At 28.1% G+C, this 22,509-nt stretch overlaps 1 protein-coding gene across 4 annotated transcripts in view; it reads right to left on the bottom strand.

Moving 5' to 3' along the window:
* The window catches only part of LOC107437115 (hepatocyte nuclear factor 6), a 93,685-nt gene extending 84,237 nt beyond the window's left edge, over positions 1 to 9,448 (bottom strand). For 3 of the 4 annotated variants that reach the window (XM_071187812.1, XM_071187813.1, XM_016049014.4), the window contains exon 1: positions 7,876 to 9,443. In XM_071187812.1, coding sequence (XP_071043913.1) covers positions 7,876 to 9,364 — 1,489 coding nt within the window. In that variant the 5' untranslated portion in view covers positions 9,365 to 9,443. Of the gene's footprint in view, positions 1 to 7,875 lie in introns of all 4 variants that reach the window. The other variant, XM_016049013.4, reaches the window with a different exon arrangement.
* Between the last annotated feature and the right edge of the window lie 13,061 nt (positions 9,449 to 22,509).

The raw sequence follows: 22,509 nt of genomic DNA on the forward strand, positions 1-22,509 counted from the left end.
ATCAACAATAATTCCAAAATAAAATCATTATTTTTTAAAGAAATGAAAATATATCAATTGGAAGTCCATTACAAGAAAAAATATGTGGTTTAAAATGTTACATGTTTAAAAAAAAGAAAGAAAAGGTTCGTTTAAATAAACCTATCTGTTGATAAATACTTATTTCCTACAGTTTTTTCTTTCATGTGTAAGTTTCCCTCATATTTTCTGCATTCATAAAGAGTGATAAATTATGATTTAAATTGGTTGAAAAGCAGAAACCAATTTCCAGATAAAATTTAGATTTAGGAAAATAGGCTTCGTCGGATATAGTCCAGACTAAACAAAATTAATTTTAAGAAAAATAGAAAACTATATTTTCTTAGATTAATTCCGCCAGTAGTCAAAATTATGCTGCATTGATTTAATTTAACTATCACTGAAACAATTATTACAGCTTAATCAATCCATGACACATTACAATGCCTGAGTATTTTAAAATGCTACTGATTGATTAGATATTATCGTATAAAACAACTGTCATTTATTCACATTGAATCATAATAGCAGAAATTTCTGCGCTAATTTGCAGTCAATAATCATAAAAATAAAAATAAATACAAAAAGACAAAAAAAAAAGGAAAAAGTAATAAGAAAGAATGCTCACCAAAAAATATCTTCAAAAGTATTTGAGGGTAAAAATTAGCTAATATAATTATGTCAATTGCTTGATAGGTAAGTTAAAAGTATCATTAAAAAGAAATTAAAAAGTACAGAAGTATTTACTAGTAAATACTAAAGAATAAAAAAAACTTACAGTTACTTTAAAAGATAGACATCACGTTTCATTATTTAATTTGTGTTTTATTAACGTGTCAACAATAGACACTTGACAAAAATAATGGCAAAGTATAAAGAAGGAAAAAATTGAAATTATTGATTAAAATGTCATGTTTTGAAAAATAATTTAAAATTTTTTAAAAATTCACAAGAAATAATTGGTTTCATAAAATAGCATCGTTTTTGAGAGTTGATAAGAAATCCACTTCATATAGAACACCCAAATTTTATCATTTAAAAATATATTCATAATTTTTATCATCTAAAAATATATTCATAATTTTTATTTAGAAATGCAATTTATAAAGTGTTATTGAAAATCTTTTAAACTTAGCTGAACATGATGAAAAATTGTATATTAATAAACGTTACATACCTAGTTCGAAGCGACAATTTACTTTAGTTGTAGAAAGAGCAATATAATTGTCGTAATAATGCATTGTAATTCGGGCAGTTAAAGAAAAAACATTGCGCTGAGTGAATTTAAAATGATAATTATATACATAAATATAATCTAGCGATTAATACTTAATAAAAAACTTAATAAAATAATTACGGTTAGTAAATGATTTACAGAAGAATTCTTTTCTGCCAAACGACTCAAAATATAAACTGCAACAAAAGTCGTCTGCAATTCAGAGTATAAAAAATAAAATCAGTTCAAAATAGTTTCGGTTTGTATCCCACTGAAAACTCCCAACCGCGAAAGTAATTCTGCCCAATCAAAGTAAAAGAATGATTCATGGTCTCTCGAAAACAATGCAACTATTATTTCTTGTTTGATTAATTCAATTAATGAATATAAATTAAGAGTTTTTCTCTCCTCATTAACAAATAATTAATGTGGCATTTTCGTCTTTTATCTATGAAAAAATTATACGGAACTTGCAGCATTTAAAAAATGAACTAGATGATAAAGAGAAAAAAAATTAGAACTTCCGACGACTTTTTTCTTATTTTTATTTTGAGCAACCATTTTTACTTATTGGCAATGAATCGCATTTTCAAACATTCTAAATACTTAAAAGTTTAATTCTTTCAAGCATTCGTAAGAACATCTAAGTAAATTTTTTCACCTTTCAAACTTTTTTTATGAAATATTATAAATTAAATTTTTTATGTTATTTAGATAAAAGATGTTTCCTTTTTTTCACTCAATGAAATTTCTGACATTTTTATAAATTTATATCTTTTCTATCCAGAACTTCTCTTCGGAATTTTTCAATTCGGACTACAGATTTAAAAACAATACGTGATTTTAGAAATACAGTTTATACTCTTAGAAAACAATTATGATTTTCTAGATCAAGATCATTCAGATTTTCATCGAAGTGTACAGTAAAAAGAACTATGACTATGTACAGTAAAAAAAATATGAAGTCTTAAATTTACTTAAAAAATGTTAAATTGAACCTAAATTTTTAATTGTGTATTTATTATAAACATATAATAATTTCAATTTAGTAAAAAAAAATTTTTCATTTACGTATGAACAATCTGCTGACCATTTGGATGCGTTGACGTCGCGACATTTACATTTATTTATAAACCTTTTAAAGAGCTCGATGCCATCAAAAGTATTGAAATTAAGAATTAACTAGGCTGCTCATATTGCTAGAATAGATGAAAAAATCCAGCAAGAAAATGTTTACATCGAAGCCCTTCACTATTAGAAAATGAGGAAGGCCAAAACAACTATGGCTTTATTCTGTGGAATCTAAATTTAAACTGATTGGAGTAAAAGACTGGCAGGCCAGTCAAAGAATAAATTCTCCCAGCGAAATCTTCAACAGAAGGCCTTTTCCTGCTATGGGCTCTTGTGTAAAATATGATGATAAATAAAATTAGTTTGAGTATAATGTTGTGAGTTTCAATACAAAGAAATTTGAAATTAAAAGATTTGCATAGAATTAAGAAACCAAGTATTTTTTTTTATTGAAAAATATTAATAAGAAAATTTTCAGAAACAGAAACTTTTTAAGGAAGAAATTTATCCGTTTTAGATAATCAGTTTGATGCAACAAAATGCTATAAGATGTACTTTTTTTAAAAAAAAATATATGGTTTCGATTGACTTATTGTAAATACCTCATGTTTAGCCATGTCAAAGTTATTATAGCTTTAATGAACAACTTTTATCCATCATTATTATGTCCTTCCGTTCTAAATCTAACAACTTAATTTTATTTAATCATTCTTTCATTATTAGAAGAATTCATTTTTATTATTTATCTCGTTCTTTATTTTTATAAGTTAACTATAAATCCCTTATAAAATGTATCTCGACCAGGTACAACGAAGTGTTTTAAATTTATTGAGTTTATAATTTCTAAAATATTTTAAAATTTATTGAGTTTATAATTTCTAAAATATTTTCATCTGATTCTTTACTCATCAGCTTCTATTTCTGGTAAAATTTGCAAAAGATAATATAAAATTGACAGTTAAAAATGAAGATCAGAGGATATTAAGCTTATAAATATTTCAGTTTTGAAACACTAATAAAACAAAATATTTTTGACCTAATTTTAACCTCTCCTCCCTATTTAAAGTCATCGACAAAATATATATAAGTTAATTCCCATTTTTTTTAGTTGAAAAATACATAAAATAGTAGAAGAATGATTTCTTTTTTTAATTATATGACTTTAAAATGACACCCTTTTTTCAGTTACCTTAATGACTAATAAAAATGGCAAGTGAACATTTTTGTCTATAACAAAGTTTACAAGTGAGTTTTAATATTTGAGTTTTTTTACACAAAAAACTAAGAAAAATATTCATATCACATACTCACAACGTAGCAAACGAAATTTTTATTGACCAGCAAATTTCAAGGGAAATTCAGGACTGCAAAACCTGTTTCGCACTTAACAGTCGAGAATAAAATTTATAAAAGGAAAAAATAATCCGTGATATAATTAAAAAATCAAAGTGAAGAATAAATTTAAATTCGCCGCTGATGAGTAAATTAACTATTTTTTAATGAATCAGTTTAAAAGATTTAATTTGGAAAAACCTAGAACTATAAATAAATATACCAAACATAAAACTAATTTGTTTTACTTTTTTAATTATCATACCATTTATTACTTACTAAGACAATTACTTAGAAATTACTCACTAAGACAAATACTTTTTCCTTTATTTTATAAATTAATTGTGGTTAAATTTATAATTGTAGTTAAGAGCGCTTTTTTTTTAAATATTTGATAGTTATTCTATGCATCCAATAAGAAAACAATTATCATAAATTCGAATCATAAATCGAATACATAATACCAAACGATTAAAGTTTAATAACAAGATTTATGCTTATAGATGCTCCTAATTTAATATAAGATGGGAGAAGTGAGAAAAAATTACATAAAAAGGTTATTATTTTGTATTTAAAAAAGCGAAACTAAAACATGTGTAAGTGTATTCTTTGTATCTTTGTTTTAGACAAAATCTTTGTATAGTGGGAACTTATTTTGTTTAAGTAAAATATCTTCTTTGGTTTCAACCAATCAGAACAGACAGCTAAGCAATTACTACTGTTTTCATCGAAAAGTACAATAAAGTATATTAAATGAATATTTTCCTTAATTTTATTATTACGCAACTACAAGTTAAACTTGAACTGGAATTTTAAGATAATCAGATAAACATATATTTTAATGAAGTAAGTAACGATTAGGTTGAAGAAAAGAAGCAATTTATGCAGCTGAGTTAAGTATTAGAGAAAGAAGCTACTTATAAAAAACATTTACATAAAAACAACAATAAATAAAATTTAAAAAAAAGACAGCATCTCAAGTATTATTTGAAATAATAAACCTTGAATGAACAAAATAATAATAATAATAAGCAGAGAAAAGTAACCAATATTTAAAAAAATTTAGAATTTTGATAGTATTAGCAATAATTTAAATTATCTTAAGATAAATAAAATAAAAAATTTTGGTTGGGTAGATGAAATCATCCCAGTATCACCCCATCTAGCCAGATCCTAAAGATTGGGGGTTTGAAGAGCTTGGGGCAATATAGTGAAAAACCATATTTTTCCCACCACTGGCATTTTTGCATCAAGCTGTACATTAATATTTTTTCCAGATACATATTATGTACTTTATAGGTATTATGTATTTATAGAAAACAGAACCATACACAAAAGCTTCTGATTGCCTATATGTAAATTATAGTGTTTATATAGTCTTCTAAACAATTTGGAGATGTGGCATATCATTAAATTGCTTTCCCTATTACTGGATAAAATAATTTGATATTTTAAAGTCAGCCAATTAATTAGTTTCACATGATTAATAATAATATATAAAATTACATGGAAATATTTATCTCCTATAGCTGTACAAATTTTTTATGATAAATATTAATTTTATAAAATATTCATCTGCAAGGAAAACAAATTTCGAAGTATTATCATTAAATTCATCACAACATAATAATAATAATCCATCCATTCTTTCCTGAAGAAAAAGCAAAAAATAAAAAAAGTAAAAGCTAATTTTAAACTCAATAAATCAGTTAATACTTTATAATGAAATGTAATTCAATGAAATTGAAAATTATAGAGAAAAAGAAGAAAAATTCAAAAGAGAAAAAAAAAGAGCTGCGAAATAATAAAATTAATTTTTTCTCTTACAAAAATGGATTGTATTATAAAACTTAATATAGTTATGATTATAAAATTTTTGATCTAACTAGATCCTAAACCGATTTCATTTCTTTAGGAACTGATTTCATGAGTCAAATAAATAGTTTTTTTCATACTTAGAAATAAATTTTTTATAATTAAAAAATAACATTCAAAATTATATAAAAATATTTATTTCCCATCATTGTACAAGTTCTACAAAAAAATAATAATATAATAATAAATTAAATTAAAGGAAAAATTAATTATAAATGCTTTATCATTAAAATCATGACATTAAAAATTTAAAATTAATAAAAAAAAATATTCAAAATTATATGAAATATTCTATACATATAACGAGAAAGAAAGAAAATTCTAAATTAATAAATAATGAGTTATATATATATATATATATATTTTTTTTTGCAAATCAATCTGGTTAAACTAAACTACAAAAAAACAATTATTAACTAGATACAAAGCAAGTTCTAAATTATTAATCACTGATTTATATTTCAAACTAACCAATCTGGGTTAAACCAAACTTCAAAAAACAATTTTCAACTCAAAACATCAAATTAACTAAAAAATAGTATTAATTTTTTATAATTAAAAACTATATTAAAATTAATGTCTATCATTGTATAGATTATACTATTGTTGCAATTCTATTAACAACAATTATAATTATAATTGTTTCATAATTACAATTATAATTATAATTGATGTAATTCTATTAAGAACAATTTTATATAAATCACTTATTTATTGTATAAGTCTATTTGATCCTTATTCTTCCAATAGGAAAAGAAAAACAATCCAGTGATGAAAGTGTCAATAACTTGAATATTTACGTTTTCTACTTTATGTTTTATTTATCATCTACGGGTGGGATGAGGCAGTAGGCCATGAAAGAACGAAAGGGGGCACTGTATGCGCGCTTCTCTGCAATAAGACAAACCTTGTCAAAAAACCTGTTTTACAGTCTCTTTATGGCAAATCACGAAATTTAAATTATTTCAAAATTTATTTAGAATTTTAAATCATATTCCAAATAAAGTGCAGGAAAAACGATGTAAGGACGAATATATTTTTATTTTCATATGAAGACACTTATCATGAATAATATATAATATAAACAACAGATTTTTTTTTCTATTAGCATAATTTCAGAACAGAAATTTAATTTAAATAATTGACTTTAAATAAGTTCACCAATATTTTTCGACATGCGAGATATATTAACTACTTATATTTTTTAACCTCATTTCTTAATTTTACACTTTCACTTAATAAATCCTAATCAGATTAAAATACACCTTTAGTAAAAACACATATGGATTTATTTCAGTTTATCAGTCAGACTCTGGAATATTTATTAAGATTAGAAACAACCTATTGTAATGTAAATCTTCCCTATATAATTTATCTATACTGTTAAGAAAATGTATAAATATCTGTAAGCATTTTTTGTTAAAAGCATTAAATTTTAAACTAACATTTTTTAAAAGAAATTTCGAATTCATTAAAAATAAAAACAGAAATCCTTACAAGTAAAAACAAAATAATAAATTTATTAATAAATATTATGAACAAGTAATTGATTCTTTGATGTATACAGTGTAACGATACACGAACTGATCACGGCTATGCAGCGCCAAATTCACGATAAGAAAACCAAACAGTACAAGAAACTACAACTGATTCAAAAATAAAAGATAGAAGAACAAGAAAACAAACAAACAAAAAAGATGAAGAAGTCATTAAGGCACCTTTAGAATGTGGAATCTCTATTTACAAAAATAAGATAAACCCTTCAAGAATATGTAAAATTTGAACTAATATATTTATCATTAAAAATCTTTCAACGCAAAAGAGAAATGTAGATTATCTTAAATGTTATTTTTAATATTCTATTATTACGCATAGTGTTAAAATTTCTAAGTAACTAAAAATAGATTTATTTTTATAAACAAATTTATAACACTATAATTCTTTGTCAAAAGAAAAAAAAAGGAGAATGAATTTAATAGTTAATTCCACCTTCATTATTTATAAATTGGATAATTTTATGTATAAATAGATTTATGAAGTTTTATTCATTTGCCATGAAAAAGGGATAGATTCTAAACAGTTTTATTCATTGCTTGTAAAAACTAAGTTTATCTTAACAATATTTTAAAACTATATTTCATTTCCTAAATAATTTTATAATGCACTACCTATGGAAATTTATCTACACAGTTTTTAAACATAATTTATAGTTTATTATTCATTTTCTAAACAAACCTTACTTGTGAAAAATGTATTATAACTTTATCTTCATTCTGCTTGAAAATAGATTAATCTAAACAGTCAGCATTATATTTATAATCTTATCTACATTAGAAAATGATGCATTATAAATAGTACATTACCTGCTAATCTGAGAGCAGACATCCTTTGGAATTCAGGTTCTTCTAGCCATTTATACATCCTGCGAAAAGTTTCTCTTCCTGATTTTAGTTTACTCCAGGGTTTGGGATTCCGCAGTAAGTCTGAAAGAGTTCCCTGTGATCGACATAGCACCCTTTGGGCAAATATTGCTTGAGGGATACTATAACGTTTCAGTTCTGCACTTATCCTCTGTGCTAGTTCTTTTGTATTAATTTCTTCTACTTCGTCACCACTACTTTTAGCTGACGAAGGAGAAACAGCCGTTGCAACAAGTACAGTCTTATTGGGAATGGTCGTTATTACTTGGGGTTGTTGCTGAGTTTGAGGTTGCGCTTGCTGTTGTTGTTGTTGCTGCTGTTGTTGCGGCTGTGGTTGTTGCTGTGGCTGCTGCTGAACCACAGGAGTGGCTACAACTACCTGCTGTTGTCCCTGAGGTGTCGTACTCGAAATAGCAACAGCAGGTTGGACTGTCACATGTACAGGCACCGGTATAGCCGATGCCAAAGATAGGGCAACATTTAAAGCAGCTGATGGAGCTAAACTCACCACAGGAACAGTCATAGGGCCCGGAGAGGGCTTACTAGGTGGACTAGGTTCTTGTATTTGGGCAGGGGGCGGAGGACTGCTTGGGACATTAAGGCCATTAAGAGTTTGCATCATTGAGGTGGGAGTGTGCAACGCTGGACTTTGGGGTGAGCCAAGGTCCCTATGAGAGTAGGACTCAAACCCAGTGGGGCTGAGAGATTTTTCAGGAGTGTGTATTCCATTTTGTGAATATGGAGGTGAAGGTATGGACTGTGAACTAAGCCCATTGGCCGCGAGCATGGAAACGGCAGAGGCATGTGTTACTCCTAATGTTGGACTCATGTTCATAACACTCATAGTTCCCAGTTTGTCATACTGGAAGTTCAGTCCCATGTTGTTTTGCATGAGTGTAAAATTTCCGGTTACATTCCCGTGGTGAGCGTAGTGAGAAAATTTATCTGACATGGTCGAGATAGGAGGCAGTGGTTGTAGTGGCGTTAACGTAGCATAGCTAGAGGCAGTTGAAAATCCAGGACTCAATCTGCCATTTAAACTCGCATATGCTGGTCCTTCAGAAAGGGCCCTGAAATCGGCCGCTTCAATCATAGTACCGCTTACCTCTTCCGAGTCGGAACGGGAGAGAAGGTTAACAGAGGGCTCAACGTTGTCGTCAACCGCGTCTTCCTCGTCGTCCGAATCGGCAGCCCGCGCGACCACCGCTTCAAGAGGAGGTGTGCTGTTATCTTGTTCTACAGAGACAACAACCACCCGTGAGATTCGCTCGCGTCCCACCAACTCCGCCATATCCTCAGTCATTGAGTGGACACAACATTTGGACACTTTAGGACTTGCGAAGCACCGAAAAATTATCCACACCGCACACACCACAGACGCCAGCTTCTCATCGCCATATTTGCTATCGCTGTTCTGCATCTGCGCACTCATCCCCACGCAACCCTCTGCACATGCGCCGTCTTTCTTTTTTTATTATTATTATTACTTCTCCTCTTCTCCTTCACCCATTGTCCGCTGCTCCCCCACACAACCTCCCCTAGCTCTCGTTCACAGCAATACCTTTCCCTCTTTTCACGGGGTATGAAATAGATGTAGTTCACAACCCTCCCCCCTGCGATGCATTTCACTGGGGCACATTTTACTCTCTATGAAATAAAAACTGTGGGAAGTGTTTATCATAAATTATACCGATAGTGACGATCTATGGTAGTTTGTTTTTCTAACGCAGTGAAAAAGATAAGAGCTCTTGTTTACCAACGTTGTTTTCTTATTAATTTTTTTACTCAAATCAGCTGTGATAAAAGTGTGCTTTATTTGCGAATTAAACTATATCCTCTCATTTTCTTTACTTTAAAAGATTATCGGCGGATTCTAACTTAATTTTTATTAAATTTTACAGCAGTAGAATAATTTAATTCCGTTGTTTATTTTATATTTGTTTAAATACAACATGGAAATGATCAGTGTTGTCGAAACTAATTTGGGGAGAGGAGGATCGTGTAAGATAGTACTTTTTTAAAAATAATTATATCAAAATCAGTTATTATAAATTAAGTTTTCGTTTAGTCACTATTTCTTTCCATTAAATAGTCGAATGCTTTTACAAAAATTAAAAAATCTTCAATTTCCACACTAATAAAAATTTTTATAAATAAATTATACTATTTTTCTTCCCTTAAAATAGTCAAATTAATGCTTTCAAAAAATTGAAAAATCTTCAACTTTCATTATTGTAAAATAATTCTTTAAAAAATCTGAAAATAGCACCTATCAAGACACAATTACAAGAATGTATACATTCAATGCATACTAAAAACCAAACTGAAACATCATTAAGCTTTAAAATGTATTCTATTTCTCTGCATGTGGTCTTACATTTCAACCACGAAAACAGAGAATTTTTTTTTCTTTTAAATATATTGATTGTAAAAATAATAATTATAATTAAATATAAAAAAAATAATATGACATTCTAGAAAAAATATATCAAATATGATAAATTAGTATAGAAAAGTTTTGTTATCAAACATTTTTTTTCTTTTGTAAATATTGAGAAACTTATTATTTCAAATTAAAGGAATTGAGCAAAATACTAATTTAAGGAAAAATTTATAAAATAAAGGTTAATAAATGAATTACAAAAGAAAAGAATTTTTTTTAAACGACGAAAAATATAAAACTGATCTTCAATGCATGAAATAATATAAATTTAAAATAATTTTGGTTGGTATCTCACTGAGAACACCAAGCAGAGAAATTAATTCTATCCAATCAAACTAAAGAAATGATTCAAGTCTTCTTGAGCACAATGCGATTACAATTTCTTGTTCGATTTATAAAATTAAAGATAGTTTTTTTTTTTCTGATTTGAAAAAAAATCATTGCTCTTTGCTAAAAATTATTCAATATTTAAAAAAAAAAATTGAAATAATCCTTAAAAGCAAATATTTTTATAAGCAACGAATAATATTTTTTAAAATTCTATGTTTCAAATAAGGTTTAACATGAATGCTTCGTACTTATGAATGCAATGAGAAATTTCATTTGATAAAATAAGAAAATAAAACATAATTTAGATAATGAATAGGTTTATGCTAAATATATAGTACTCAAAACTAAGCAGTTTCTTTTCTTCTTTTTTTTTATTAACTTAGAAAAATACATTTTATGTTTTTAAAAGCGTAGTATAAATCTGTAGAAAAAAGGTGTGACCAGTCCTTAAAAGAACTTAATCTAAACTTTTCAAAGAAATGTATGTTGTCCTAACGCACGCATATCAAACAAGACACCACGAAAACTCTGCTAAGCATGACTATTTTTTAACAAATTTCTTCATACTTATTTCGAATTTCGCTTATTATTATATTCCAACGAAAGACTGAAATCATATACAGTGAACTCTCACTTATGCACCGGTGTACGGGGCCAAGAGAAAAAGCGCATAAGTGAAAGAGGCGCATAAGTGAAAAACTTCAAAATTCTAAAACGCAACGCAAATTGCAGCGACAACATGAATAAATATGTTTCTAAAGATTTAATGTTAATATTTATACTGTTTTGGTATTTACTATAATTATACAAAGAAAAAATTTAACATACTTTAATACAATTTATTTTCTTACAAAATAATCTTAATACATGTTTGTATTTGTTTTCGCCGACGTTATTCGAAAACAGTTTTTTCCAGTTCATATAAATGGGATAAGGGGGTGTTTCAAAAGCAAAATTAAATTGTAAATAGTCAGGAATAGTGTCTAAAGCTTTCAATACTGCTGTGTGATTTGGAGAAACTTTATCATCTCGTCAGTATCATCCACTACGTTCTCATCATTCACAAGTTTTAGTTAGATATAAATGAACAGTTCTTCACAAAAAATTTGAGTTTTATGGGAGGGGGTGAAACATATCACATGATAAATTTCTAAGAAAAATACTTGACGTCATAATATGCTGCACAATAAGTTGTTCAAGTATTTCCCTCACTAAACAGATCACCTCCTTTTATGTACTCATAATGTCCATCTGACTGCAAGTAAGTGATCGCGGTCTCTTTCATCTTTCGTATCCCAGGTGTCTTCTTTTTCTAGAAAACAGCATGGGGGTAAAACTAACCTCTGGACAAGAGGAATTGGTCATTTTCTGAAAGATGAATGGGCTTTCATTGTTGTTGGTGTAAAAGATTCAATTTTCACCCTATTCAAAATTTTAGAAAGAATCTCTTTCCAGAAACAGCAAAAATGAAAAGGTCACAGGGGGAAGCAAATTCAATAGGATCTAACAACATATATTTCTTTTTATCTGTAACAAGGATTGCTCATTTGCTTCATTTTCAATTTAAAACATTTTTTTTAAAAGAAAAAATATTTAAAGGATTAAAAAATTAAAATGCCAGCCAAAAATTTCGGCGCATAATTGAAAAATTTATTTTTAAAGCGACGCATAAACGAAGGATGTTTATCATTATTTTCCTATCTAATGTACTGGGACCTATAAAAATCGTCGTATAAATGAAAAAGGTGCATAAAAGAGGTGGTACATAAGTGAGAGATCACTGTATATAAATAAAATTACAAAATACACCTTAGAGACAATAAGTCAGTGAACATATTTTTTTTTTTTAAATTTGGTTTGAAAAGTGCACAAAAATAATCTTTTTTATTAAAGTAATATTAAACCCTTCTTTTAGAATGTTTAAAATTAATTATTTCATTTCATTTTTTTAAAGGTTCTCTTTTTTTTTTTCAATTTAATGCATGTCATAAAATCCTTAAAAACTTTATAATTTTTTTTTTTAAAAAAATACTTTGAATTCTCAGTAGCATTTTCGATAAGAAATTTTTACTTCCTATAAAATGTACAGAATCATAAGACTTAAACTTTAATGTATAACTAAGTAACTAAATAATTCGCTGAAATATAGAAAGCATGTAAACATCAAGCTCAATCGTCAGTTTTGGATCTTTCGTACGATTTCTAAACTCAAACAGTATTAATTGATGGTGATAATGTTTTAAATTCTAAAAATTTTAAAAAAGGCAAACTTTAAGGATTTATACCAAAAATAAATTCTTAAAGCACACTTTATCCAGACACAAATGCCGTATAATTCATATTCAGTTTTTTTAATTCTGCTTAAAGATCATTGATAAAATTTTTTAATATTTGAAAAATATAAAATCAAAGTTTGCACACAATGTGTGGAAGGGTTAAAGAATGCAGGGGAGAATACTAAGATTCAATAACCCGTTCTTTATTAGGTAAAATACCATAATTTATATACAAGCTGTGTAGTACATCACATTGGAACACATTAATGAAATGTACTCAATTTAATAAAATATTATGATAACTAATTTTTACTTATCTTTCGAAAAAGTGAAAGTTATGCACGGAAATCAGGTACTTTAACTTCAATTATTGAACATAACTTATTTACCAGCAATTGAACATAACTTATTTACCATTCACTTATCTTTTATTTCATTCTTTTCTACTGGAAACCTTGTTTCACCTTTCATTTTTCAGGCGCACTATTTTTTTCTGATTTCCAACAGTTAAGAAATATTTAATTCTGCTTATATTCCTCAAATAACAAGGGTAATACTTTGAGATAAACTGGATTTTGATTAAAAATGAAGATTAAAAATCACAAATAGTGGAATCTTTTGAAAACCTATACGCATTTCTGTATTACGTTGGTGATCTTTCATCAGCAGAACAAATGACAAGGTTGGCAAAACAGAATTCGACAGAGATTACGTCACAATAAAGACGTATGTCAAAACCTTACAGTAAAAAAGAAATGCATAACCAGTGTAAACTAAAAATTAGAAAATAATATGATTTACAAAAAAATTTAAAAAAATATGGGATGGTAGTAAAATTATTAATAATTAAATTTTGTTTTTTAGGATGTGGAAACTCTCCCAAAAATCTAGGTCGAAGAATGAAATACATTTATGAATTATATTAGGTGAGAAAAAATCGAACCATTTCCAGCAGTGTTTTGCAACAGATGAGCTGCGGAGTTTTTTATTCTTCATGTACACTGTAAAAAATTTTGGATCAAATTACGGTACAAACTATCGAATCTTTTGGGTGCATTATCCGTAAAATACAGTTTACCATAAAATCATTTTTATCATAAAATATTATATCGTAATTTTTACAGTAATTTGAGTGATTCAGTGTTTTTACTGTAATTATTACTGTAAAAATTGTAATTTATCAAATTTCTTTGTTCAGTGACATGTTTCAGTAAAAAATTATTTTACGATGAAAAGTACCGGCACTCTTAGTGACGTAACTTCTTACCGTAATTCGATTCAGAAATTTTTAATTTGCAGCTTTGATGTTCTTTGCGACGATATTTGAGTTCTCGTTCAGTTTGCCTTTGTAAGAAAGACAATATATTGACATAAAATTTTGTGAATTCTCTATTTTAGGTCAATAGGTTGTTTGAGGTTCAAGAAAGCAAAAATTACTTGTTTCGAACTTGATATATTTATATTTGGAATTCTAAAGACTTTTAAACGTCTTTTTAATGTAATTGATCTCAACTTTTAAAGAGTGAAACCAATTACATTGAAGCCATTGCCAAAGATTCCACCCAAGATCATCAATAAAATTATTAAAAAACTTCATGAATGTGTTCTAAATATGAATTCTAAGTATGAATTCTAAATATCAATAATAAAAAATTCTAAATATGAATACATAAAACTTTTTAAATATGAATATGTAAAATATGAAACAAGTATTTGAGTTGCTCTCTCGATTTTTCAAAAACCCAAATATCAAAAATTCTTCCGAGACACAAATTCCAAGTTACCTTTTCTCCCAATAACATGACTGCTTTCTCGAACCACAAACAGATAATTGATTGCTTCAAAAACTAGGAAATTTAACACATTTTATGTCAGAGTGGGCTTCCGTACATAAGACAAAAACGAGCTCTAAAATATCGTATCAAGGAATATGAAAATTACATTATGAATCAAAAACTCAACGGCTCATAGCTTTTCTATCGCAAAACACTGCTGGACAGAAGATTATATTTCGATTTCTCCTCACCATTCATAAATGTAAAATGCATTTTTATACGTTGACCAGGGCTTTTGGAAGCATTTCCACATCCTTAAACACTGTTATTAATGAACTTACTGCTCTACCATATTTTTAAAATATTTGGAAATCATTTTTTTTTTTTTTAATTTTCGTTTTCAATTTGATGTTGTTGCATATTAATTCTATATTTATCTCTTTAATGTAACGTATACTATTTGGAACTTTTAAATCAAATTCAATTCAAATGAATTCAAAGTAAAAAAAAAGTTTGAAAAAATGGTACATTAAGTTTCTTGCTTTTGTTACGGTAAAATTTTTGTGTTGGGATCCAAAACTGAACTTAAGAGGACGAAAAATGTCTTATTTAACTGTAAAGAATTACGAATCCAACTACGGTAATAAGTACTAGCATTTAGGGTGCCGGTACTTTTTACCCTAAAAGCCATTTTTACGGTAACATGTAACGGAACAAACAATTAGAGATCCAGGAATAATTACCATGAATTCGATGAATCGCCCTAATTAAATAAATATTACCGTAAAAATTACAGTACAATATTTAACGGTAAAAATTGATGTTACGGTGAAATGGATTTTACAAATGATGCACCCGAAGTGTGGGTACTTTATACCGTAATTTGATCTGGAATTTTTTACAGTGTAGGCTATAATTCCTTAATATACGATACCCCTATTGATGAACGCAACCAAAAACAATATAAGCAACCAAAACACGAGAAGTTAGAAGACAACAAGGAGAAAACAGTGTCAGGTGTTCGAAAATTTCCTTTGTTGAGTTTTTAAATTCAGCATTGAAGTATATTATTTTCATTCAAACGCAAGTAAATACTTAATTATGTTTCATATATTTGTTTTTACAGTAATATTTTCTATGAATAACCATGATCCAAGATTATAATAATTAGAACTTGCGTATTTAATGTTTTGGTACTATCTTGGTAATATCCCATAGCGGGATACTCTTGTTTTAGATTTAGTAAATTTCCTAAGTCATAAGGGACGTAATATTGAAAAAACTGGAATTTCGACTTAATTAATTAGGTTTTATAGCATCATAATTTTCTTAATTTAGTCTTTAAAAAAGTTATTAATCATAAAATATAAAAAAATGAATTATAAAAGTAGCATAGAATATAGAATAAAAATATAGTAATGTAGAATACATTTTAGTCGGAAAAATTACTGTATTTCACGTGTATATGAAAAATAAGAAATAATTCAAAAGATTTATTCCTATTTTATTCAAAATGTGGAGTTTTTTAACTACTTGGAATCCCAATTCTGATTGCAATCATTATTTTAAAAACATTCTCAGTTTTACTGAACTTATTACGCTTACTTATTTCTTCATTACTTTCAATGCATTTTAGAGTTTTGTAAATTTATCGAATCAATTAATTTCAATTGTAAGTTTTTTGTTGAAGTTGTAAGAAAAAAAATAGTTACACTACATGAAAGTTGAAACTGAAAAATACCAGCCTGGTTGTGATTTCTAGGGCAAATAGAATTCTGCTAATGTTGCACTCAAAAAAAAAAATTATTCTAAAGTTTTTTTTTTTCAATTAACAAAATTTTTAATGAAAACTTTAAATTAGGGAAGAAGGGGAAGGTGAGTTCAGCTTTCTAGTTCAACTATGAAACACCACCATGCAAATAAATAATTGTTCTCCAAGTTTTATGTTTCAAATCAGTTCTACCATAGGTATTGAGTCAAGCATACGAACATATTTTTAAAAAACATTAGCAATAAGTACATTATTGACAATAAACACTTCATGAAAGCGAAAAATAAATAAACCAAAATGTGGTCAGTGATCAAGAAAAAAATAAGAAAACTATACTTTATTGCACTGAATAGTTTTCCTGTGAAAAAATTTCCTGAATTTCAGAAATGGCAATAAGAAACCTCCGTTGCATTTTAATTTTAAGTGCACTGTAAAAAATTTCCAACCGAATTACTGTAAGTACCGGCACTCAAGAAGCCGGTACTTTTTGCCGTAAAATACATATTTACTACAACATGTCACGGAAAAAACATCTGATATATCGTAATCTTTAGAGTAATAATTACCGTAAAATCACGGAATAACTCTAATTAAATAAATACTACTGAAAAAATCACAATACACTATTATACGGTAAAAACTGGTTTGAAACGGTGAAAACGGATAATGCAACCAAAGTAGCGGTACTTTATATTGCACTTGGATACAGAATTCTTCGCTGTGAAATTAAATTATGAAAATACTTAAAATAAAGCATGCAAATTTTCTTTGAAAATACGATGTTTGCAAGAAATAAAAATATAACTGAAACTACTAAAAACAAAAATTAAAATGACGCTTGTAAATAGTAAATCAATACTTCAATTATTACTTAAAATTGAGTATTTTGTTTCAAATGCTTTACGTGAATAATATATACAAATTCGTTTGAAGCATTTAAACTTTACTAAACTACGGAACAGTAACTTAAAATAAAAATTCTTACTGCAAAATTCGATCATTATAGATAGTTTCTTTATGTTGTTATATCACGCAAAACTAAGTTTTGCTGTTATTTGAACCACTAGAATAATTATAGCAGCGTATTCCTTAAAATAGCTATTAGGTTTTTCGAAAGTAAAAAAGAGACAGTGTGACTTAAGAGTATTTTTTTTAAAGGGCAAATCAAGTAGATTTGGATTTGGATACGTGACATTTTTAATTTTCTTGAAATTTTCAGGATATGTTATGCAAAACTATTAAACACATAAATTTTTTCCTAAGTTTTTGAAGAGTGAAGATCTTCAAAAATTTTAAGGAAAACACATCGTTCAGAAGGAAAAAAGTGTGAGTAAGATATAAAGTCTAGAAGGAGAAAAGTTGTTTGGATTATTGAAATCAATGCACTACCTGGTGCATATTAAATATATATATATTTAAATAATGTATTTTAGACCCAAAATGAAAATCTGACGAAATAGCTTTTCAAGCCTTAAAATATAAGATCACTACAATTTTTATTTTCACGAAATTGTGGCATTTAGTTATATTGCTATTTTGTCTCCATTTTCTTTCAGAATTGGTTCAATTTAACCTAACAAACATTCATCGTAACCTAACACTAATGAATTACTGTTACAAATAAGAGTTGTAAAAATAGCATATTATTCGCAAAAAGCATAAGACTGAATCAAAATTTTTAAAAAACTTCATCTCCCCCTCCCCTGCTTTTATATCATAACATAGTATGAATATTTCAATTTCAGAATATTGTCGTAAAACTACGTCTTTAAATTAATATTTAAATTTTAAGTTAAATATTTAGTTCAGTTTTACTTAAACTTGTCTAAAAATTTAATTAAGAGTTAAAACAAATCTGCAAATTTGTCAAAAAATTTAACTGCATGCAGGGTAGACATAAAGGTGTTAGAAGCCCCTTAATACATCATATAATTAAAATTAGCTTACAGCTTGCAAAATGAAAAACTGACCACACTTAATAACTTTTGATCCTCATGATCGGATCTTCACGGTCTAGGACTCAATCTTAATGATTCGAGGGAATGACCTCAAATATGCTAATTAATTAATGCAGATGATATTTTAAGTTACGAAATCAGACACAAAAACGTACTTGAATAAACATGCCCTATTTTTCTCCCGACGGAATCGGATTTCTATCCCCCAAAATGTAGGGGGTAGCTGCAATCTGGGAAAAATGGTCCCAATAGTTCAGTCAGGAGAGTTGCCCATAGTTTGGACCCCTTAATTTTAATTTTACTTTTTACGTATTTTACCATATCTCAAGAAATTTTTAAGTGAATTGCACACAATTATAAAATTTGTTAAGCCAGAGATAATTCCATGCAATAATATAACTTTTGGTATGTATTTATTACTTTTTATAATTTTATATATTAATAGTCGAAAAAAGTTTGAATTGTAAGGTATATTATTTTTAAAATCATNTAAGGTTTTTTGTCAAAAAGTTTAACTGCATGTAGGGTAGACATAAAGGTGTTAGAAGCCACAAAATTAGCTTACAGCGTGCAAAATGAAAAACTGACCACACTTAATAACTTTTGATCCTCATGATCGGATCTTCACGGTCTAGGACTCAATCTTAATGATTCGAGGGAGTGACCTCAAATATGCTAATTAATTAATGCAGATGATATTTTAAGTTACGAAATCAGACATAAAAACGTACTTGAATAAACATACCTTATTTTTTTCCCGACGGAATCGGATTTCTAACCCCCAAAATGTAGGGGGTAGCTGCAATCTGGGAAAAATGGTCCCAATAGTTCGGTCAGGAGAGTTGCCCATAGTTTAGACCCCTTAATTTTAATTTTACTTTTTACGTATTTTACCATATCTCAAGAAATTTTTAAGTGAATTGCACACAATTATAAAATTTGTTAAGCCAGAGATAATTCCATGCAATAATATAACTTTTGGTATGTATTTATTACTTTTTATAATTTTATATATTAATAGTCGAAAAAAGTTTGAATTGTAAGGTATATTATTTTTAAAATCATTTTAAAGAATGTAATTTTAAATGCCAAAATACAAAATTTGAGCGAAATCGGTTGAATAGTTTCTGTGATATCGAATTTTGAAAAAGTCATAATTCTAAATTCAATATCCCAGGGACTGTTCAACCGATTTTGCTCAATTTTTTTTATTTTGCCATGTAAAAATGCATTCTTAAAAATTACATAAATAATTGTATACCTCACAGTTCAGAATTTTTTTCACTATCATAAGCTAATAAAAAATAGTAAATATTCTCTAAAAGTTTCTTTTGCATAGAATTATCTCTGGTTAAATGAATTTTATAATTGGAAGCAAATTTTTTTCAATTCGTTTGAAAAATTTCCAGATATCGCGAAATACGCAAATATTGAAATTAACATTCAGGAGTTCAAACGTAGGAAAGATCTCCTGTCCAAACTATTTGTAACATATTTCCTTGATTGCGGCTAACTCCTATATTTTGGGGGTCAGAAATCCGAACCAGTCGAAAAAAAGGTATGTTCATTCAGAGAAAAGACGTTTTAGTGCCTGATATCGTAACTTAAATTATCGTCTGCACTATTTAATTAACATAATTCAGATCATCACGTTGAACCCTTAAGAATGAATCCTAGAACGTGACGATCCGGTCATAAATCAAAATTTATTCAGGGTGGTCCGTTTATTTTTTGAGCCCTGTACACATTTTTTGCACACTCCACAGATTATACAATTTGAACAAACACAAAATGAAATATACATTTTTCTTATTGTCTGTAGGGAATGTCTGTTGTTGTAAGCCATTAAGGGAAGGGGCGCGATTGTTCCTGTTTTCCAGTGGCGCCATCTATGGCCAGGAATTCTACTTCTGCCACACCCATACGTCAAACCGGTTTATAGGGTGGACCCATTTAAAAGTCCGTTCATTCATCTACAGATCGTAAATTTGACCTGAACCAGAGAGCTATCAATCTCCAATTCAGTATGATATGATATGGGGACATGGAGGACTTTGCGACCTGACAGATTTAACGCGCATCAGTCACAATTCACGCCGGCGAGGATCACACTCACGACCTCTTGGACATGGACCGAACGCCGTACCAACCATGCTGTCCCAGCCACTCACATAGATGTTTATACTAAGACCAATAATGAAATCTAAAAGAAAGTTTTAACTTGAGGTAACATTAAAATAAAATCTTTTAATTGCAGAAATTGAAGCAAAAGTGTAATATTTAATGATCTGGTTTGGGCCCATTTAAAGTTTTTTCGAATTAAATTCATCAACATACCATCACTAATACTTTGCATATAAATGAAGCAACCAGAAAAAGTACCACAAAAATGTCTTTTTTATACATCAAATTTGGGGGGGGGGTAATTTAAAGTGTTTATTTATTTCATAAATTTTTATAAATGAAAAAAAAAAATTTTTTTTTTTCCTTTTCGTTTTATCTTTAATTTTTGTTACTTTTATACTGGTTCTCGTTCTTTGTATACTAACAATTTTTTCTCCATTTTTGTGGAAAATAATCTGCAGATGCTGTGATAATCTGCCGAACCCACTGACGTGCTAAAAGGTTTCTGCTGCGGTCTTATATTATGTCTGAAGAACCAAATTTTCCCCTCTGGGTGACCTTTGGGTTTAAATTAATTATGTAAGAAATTGAAACTGCTTACTCAGCTTAACATTCTCGCCGATTTTTTTTTCTCGCTTTTTTTTGCATCCCGCCCAGTACACCTCGTGTTATGGAGGTCTTAACACCTCTTCTATGTACACCCTGTAGTTTTTGTTGAGAGAATAATTTTTTGTTTGGTTTATTATTATTGATTGATTACAATGAAAACCATATTTTTTAAAGCATTTTATCATAAATTTGATTCTATTACTCAATTATTTATTATCACACGCAACCAAAACAGTAAATCATTATTTAAGAAAAAATTATAGTAATTAAAAGAAATTAATTGAAAGGAAACTGAAAATATAGTTGTCTGAACATAGAATTAAAGATATATTTCTCAGAATTACGTTCCAGAAATGAAGAATTCTACTCATTTATATTTTATAAATTTGTTCAATCCTCTAAACTTCTTCTTCCTCTTCTTTAACCGCACTACAGCCAAGTGAAGGCTAAGGCTTTCTCAGTCTGCTTCTTCCAGACAGTTCGACTTGTAGCTAGATTTCTCCATCTATTCACTCCCAATACTTTTAGATCCTTCTCCACACAGTATAATCACTAGAGCCCGGATTTTGATGACCTAAAAAATCTCAACTAATGCCCTTAAAAAGTGCAAAAAATGCTCTTAAAAAGGGCAAAAAATGCCCTTAAAAATGCAAAAATTGCTCAAAAAATGCCTTAAATAAAGTAAAAATATTGAATTAAAAAAATGTTTTGCTCTTTAAAATTATTATGAGTCATTTAAAAAATATAAAGCAATGCAATACTTGTTCTACGTTCATTAAAGTTTGAAAAATATGTTTTATATCCTAAAATAACAAAAAAAGGAAAATATATTGACACCAAAATATTTTTATTTTGTATAGAAACTTTAATGGATATAACAACTTCCATCTCATAATATTACTAAATATCAGAATTACATTGGATTATTAAATGTTTTTTGATAATTTGAAATGTAAACGAGCGTCTCTTGTCTGAAAGTAAATTTTCATTCCTGCAGAAGCTTCTTTCAACGTCTACTGATGTTATAGGTGCGTACTTGAAAAAGACGGTCTCACTTACTGACAATTCTTCTTCAATTTGAAAAGATTTTGCTTCACCTGTTAATATTCTATAGATTTTCTTCATTGTTTGGAAGCCAGTGTAATAATGAAAATTGATAAAAAATAATAAAAATTGGAAAAAATTAACAAAAAACTTTAAAAAATGCATTAAAATGCAAAATACGCCCCAAAATTTAAAGAAAAATGCCCTATAAATCTAAAAAAATGCTCTAAAATGCAAAAATGCAAAA

This window comes from Parasteatoda tepidariorum, chromosome X1 (genome assembly GCF_043381705.1).
Source record: "Parasteatoda tepidariorum isolate YZ-2023 chromosome X1, CAS_Ptep_4.0, whole genome shotgun sequence".
Classification (NCBI taxonomy): domain Eukaryota; kingdom Metazoa; phylum Arthropoda; class Arachnida; order Araneae; family Theridiidae; genus Parasteatoda; species Parasteatoda tepidariorum.